Below are 4786 nucleotides of genomic sequence, written 5' to 3' on the forward strand. Positions count from 1 at the left end.
GAATTCAAATTTAAAAAAAAAATAAGCACTCGAAACTCATCTCTAATACATTTCTCTTTATTTCGACTTCACTAATGGACGCAGTTTGCCAAACTGGTGGGCAGTAGGTTCATCTTCACTTGTCTTTCCCTATACGGAGTTGTGTACATGTATGAGAGAGTCACATGGAGCTTGAAGGCCAAGGAGAAGGCATTCAAAAGACAGTACATAACTCACATTAGAGAGCAGCTGAGGAACGTGATGCATATTCTCTGCTCCAATTGCTCGTGTCAAATTGAGAGGTTGATTGTTTCGGTGTTGGGTTTGAGGTGTTTGCCTGTCTGGTTGTTTGTTTGTTTGTTCGCTTGTTTGTTTGTTCTTTTTCTGGTTTTTAATGTTTTACTTTAAGAGTTAAAACAATAAGATGTTTAAAATTGCACAGTGAACTGGATACGTTGAGAAAAGAGATAGAGAGAATGGTGAGTGCGTACCAAGAGGAGCTAGCGAAACATCTGCAAGAATGCAAGCGTGACTGTGAAGTTATGGACCAACTCAGGGCTACATCACTCTCGAATAAGTTGGCAGTTTCTTGGAAATATACATCAATTAAATCATTATTTATTGGTTTATTTGATTCTATTCAAGTTATTTATCCATTTATTTGTTTGAGAAGTTTTTAAAATTAAAAAAATTAATCTTGCGTTTGCCAAAAAAACAGGAGTTCTCTATTCAACATCTCCAATCATTTGGAGCGTTTTAAAGCAAAGTTCATTTCATGATGGTCCAGTGAAAGAAAAAACTACTACTACCACTACCGCCACTACTACAACTACTACTACTACCACTACTACTACAACTACTACTACCACTACTACTACAACTTCTGCTTCAGTTACTTCAACAGCATCAAGGATTAATAACTGCAATATTAGCCTTTATGAAAGTCTTCATCAACACCTTATCAAGTTTTAGCATCACGTCAAATCTTTACTATCATCTACATTACATCTTTTAGTTATTCGGCTATGTTAGCTTATCATCATCGTCATCATCTCCATAATCACTACTATCACCGTCATTATTCATCATCAACATCATTATTCTCATCCATAAGAAAAATTTAGATTTTCATTCACCAGATAATTAGCAGAGGTGCTTCAAGTATTCATTTAATTGGGTTAATTAATTAATTGGGTTAATTATATTTAATTGATTAATCTAATTTATTCAGCTAACGAGAAGATTTTTCGTTTATTTTGCCCGATTTTTTTTTTACATGCGTTTTAAAATTTACTCTCAACTAGAGTTAGATGTATAAATATTTATTTAAATAATGATAATTATAAATTATTATTATTGTTATTAGTTTTTAACTAGATTTTTACATTGTTTCGACTTAATAATTAATTAATTAATTAATTAATTAATTAATATAACATATATCTAACTGGTATAAAGATGCGTCGAAAATCTCGAAAGGCTATCATCAGATACAGTATCTCGTTTGATACAAATATATATTGTTTGATACAACGCATTGTATAGTACAGTGTTTGTATGGTACAGTGTTTGTATGATACAAACATCTTGTATTATTTAATTTGCACGGTAGAAATCTTGTATGACGCATGTATTGTTGTTTTGTTGTTTCTTCATCTGCAAAGGTCTTACATTAATAATATTGATTTTTATCTCATTTTCAACTGTTTCTAACGTTTGTTTATTCTTTTATTTGATTATTCGTTCGTTCGTTCATTTGTTTGTTCGCGCTATCATTCATCCATTCATTCATCAATTCATGCATCCATTCGTTCATCTGTTCATCCATTCATTCACACATATATTCATACATTCGCTGTGCTAGTATTTAGTAGAATGATACATTAGAAATTACTGTTGGCGGGGAAATTGACTTGCGTTAATAATTTTGCTACTAGCCAAATTGTTAATTTATCAATCAATTAATTAATTACTTTAGTTAGTGCTGCTTAATTAGTTTTTTAACTAATTACTTTAATTAGTTTCTTTTATTTAATTTTTTATGTGTGTATTTATATAATCTATTTGGCGCTTTAGTCATTATTTTTACGTTTTGATTACTTATAAATTGTTTTCGTTTTGACTATAATTAAATTAAATGATTAATTAATATTTAAATGAATAAATAGATAAACAAATATATATCAATAAATAGATAAATAATAGCTCTGAGTAAAAAATTTTTTTTATATAATACGTTAAAATTGACTAGACGTTTATCAATCGATCAATCAATCAATCAATTAATCAATCAATTAATCAATTAATCAATTAATTAATCAATCAATTAATCAATCAATTAATTAGTCAATCAATCATATAGATGAAAGAGTACAATAACAACAATAACAATAATAACAATAAGTATTAGATTGGTATTATTAAAAATAGTTATTATTAATATTATTAGTAAATGCCAATATCAACAACATCAATAGCGAACATTATTATTAATTGTTTTTATTAATTTTATTATTTTTTTTAAATCATTTTAATTTAACCATAAAAATATGTATACATAGGTTTATATATCTCCAATGACAATTCTGAAATGAACAAATAAAAAAATATATCCGTGTGTGTGTGTCTGTTTGTGTAAGTGTACGTGTTTGTATGTGTGTGTGTGTGAATATGTGTGCGCGTGTGTGAATGTGTGTACGTGCGTGTCGTATAACATTTATAAATCACATATTTAATCAACAGCAATTTAATTAAATTTAATTTAATTCTAAATTTAATTTAATTCTAAAAGACGAGTGTTAGAATTACTTTAAGCGTTCTTAAAACTACGGTAAAAAAACACGAACAAACACATTCACATGAGCCAAGAGAAATAATTTACACAATACCATGATTAATTTTTCAAACATTTTTTCGTATCTATTTACTCTTGAAAATATCTAAATCCACACGCACACGCACGCACACAAAACGCATGCACACACACACTTATTTACTAGATATCTAAATCTACACACACACACACACACACAGCATGAACGCATTTTTGGCATACGATGAACAATCGGTCATCCTGAACAAACTCTGCGTTCGAACTCGATAACTGTGAGACTGGCGCCGTCGACCTTAACTGATAGTCACATAGTATTAAACACTAAATAGCATTTAAACAGTGACAATGAATTCTGGATTGACGTAAGAGAAGCCAGCAAAAGTGCTTTGGTCAAGGTTCATGAGGAGGAGTTTATCGGTAGGTGTCGTGTTCAGTGGTTCGTTAGTGAACTCTTTGTCGAAGTTGCTAACGTCGCATTCACTCTTCTGTGTTGGGTTTGTTTGTGGGTTTGTTTGTCTGTTGTTGTTTCGTTTCGTTCGTTCGTTTGTTTGTTCGTGATGTTTGTTAACAAAAGTAAAAATTAAGAAGAAATGAGAAAAATGTCTCTAACGATTTTTGGTTTGAATGGCGGTTGCATGGATTTGTTGATAATCTTCTCCCAATCGATCCTCCTGAAGAATATGTGCTCTTTTATTTCTTTCTCCTCGTCTGGACCGCTACCCAATCTATGTTTCGTTGACTTTGTCAGTAACTGTGTGTGTATGTGTGTTTGAGAAACTGTGTGTTGTGTGTGTGCGTGTGAGAGAGAAAGTGAGTATATGTGTGATTGTGTATTGGTAGAGAGAGAGAGAGAGAGAGAGAGAGAGAGAAAGAGAAGAGAGATAGAGAAAGAGTATTGCAAAGAAAAAAAAACAAAGAATAAACAAAATATAAAAACAAAGAATAAACAAAATATAAAAACAAAGAATAAAGAATAAACAGAAACATGTCATCCATACTCCTCTGCAAATGGAGACTGCCTCCTTAGACATGTACTTTGGAAATGTGACACTCTTCTCCTTTATATTCACGAACAAGTCCTCTTCATCATCGCCGTCAAATGGTGGCTGATAATAATATCATCATCGTCGTCGTCGTCGTCATCATCATCATGGTCATCATTATCAGTACTTTATGGTCATCATCATCATTATCAGTACTTTATGGTCATCATCATTATCAGTACTTTATGGTCATCATCATTATCATTATCAGTACTTTATGGTCATCATCATCATTATCAGTACTTTATAACCAGTATCATTATCGTCGAGTCGTCATCAGCATTACAATCGTTTCATCATTTCATCATCATCCACGTCCTATAATTATTCTTTATTCTGAAATCACCATCTTTGTTTTCAACAACAACATTAACATCAACAACAACAACAACATTAACTTTATCAACAACAACAACAATAACAATATCAACAGCATCAACATCAACAACAACATCAGCAACAACAACATCATCAACATCCACAACAACAACAACATCAACATCCACAACAACATCGACAACAACATCAGCAACAAAAACACCATCAACAACAACAATAATAATAACCTGTCCAACAAGTAGCTCATACAATAGAACTCCGTAAGCCCACCAATCAACTGACTTGTTGTAATGTTGACGTAACAAAATCTGCGTATCACGTGACCCAATGGTTAAAACAACAACAACAAACAACAACAACAATAATAATAATAATATCAATAATAATAATATCAATAATAATAATAATAACTTCGGGGGCGATGTAGTCGGGAGTGCCACAAAAGGTGTGGGTGGTCTTGCCAGGGAACATTCCGTCTTTGCACATCCCACAATCCGCCAGTTTAACATGCCCGTCTGAATCCAACATGACATTGTCCAGTTTCAAATCCCTGTTTGTCGTACAATTTGTACATTTCGTTTGCGTATCGTAT

At 31.8% G+C, this 4786-nt stretch overlaps 2 protein-coding genes across 2 annotated transcripts in view; one reads left to right on the plus strand and one right to left on the minus strand.

Annotated features, from left to right (window-relative positions):
* Window positions 1-758, plus strand: part of HELRODRAFT_181106 (hypothetical protein) — a gene marked incomplete at both ends in the record, with an annotated part of 5462 nt that extends 4704 nt beyond the window's left edge. The window contains 3 exons of the mRNA XM_009030376.1: window positions 85-308; window positions 422-556; window positions 698-758. Of these exons, the coding sequence (XP_009028624.1) occupies window positions 85-308; window positions 422-556; window positions 698-758 (420 nt within the window). The remainder of the gene's footprint in view (window positions 1-84; window positions 309-421; window positions 557-697) is intronic.
* A 2386-nt stretch (window positions 759-3144) lies between these two features.
* Window positions 3145-4786, minus strand: part of HELRODRAFT_88955 (hypothetical protein) — a gene marked incomplete at both ends in the record, with an annotated part of 15674 nt that continues 14032 nt past the window's right edge. The window contains 5 exons of the mRNA XM_009030295.1: window positions 3145-3297; window positions 3423-3563; window positions 3811-3918; window positions 4422-4502; window positions 4606-4744. Coding sequence (XP_009028543.1) covers window positions 3145-3297; window positions 3423-3563; window positions 3811-3918; window positions 4422-4502; window positions 4606-4744 — 622 coding nt within the window. The remainder of the gene's footprint in view (window positions 3298-3422; window positions 3564-3810; window positions 3919-4421; window positions 4503-4605; window positions 4745-4786) is intronic.

This window comes from Helobdella robusta (genome assembly GCF_000326865.2).
Source record: "Helobdella robusta unplaced genomic scaffold HELROscaffold_67, whole genome shotgun sequence".
In the NCBI taxonomy this organism is placed as follows: domain Eukaryota; kingdom Metazoa; phylum Annelida; class Clitellata; order Rhynchobdellida; family Glossiphoniidae; genus Helobdella; species Helobdella robusta.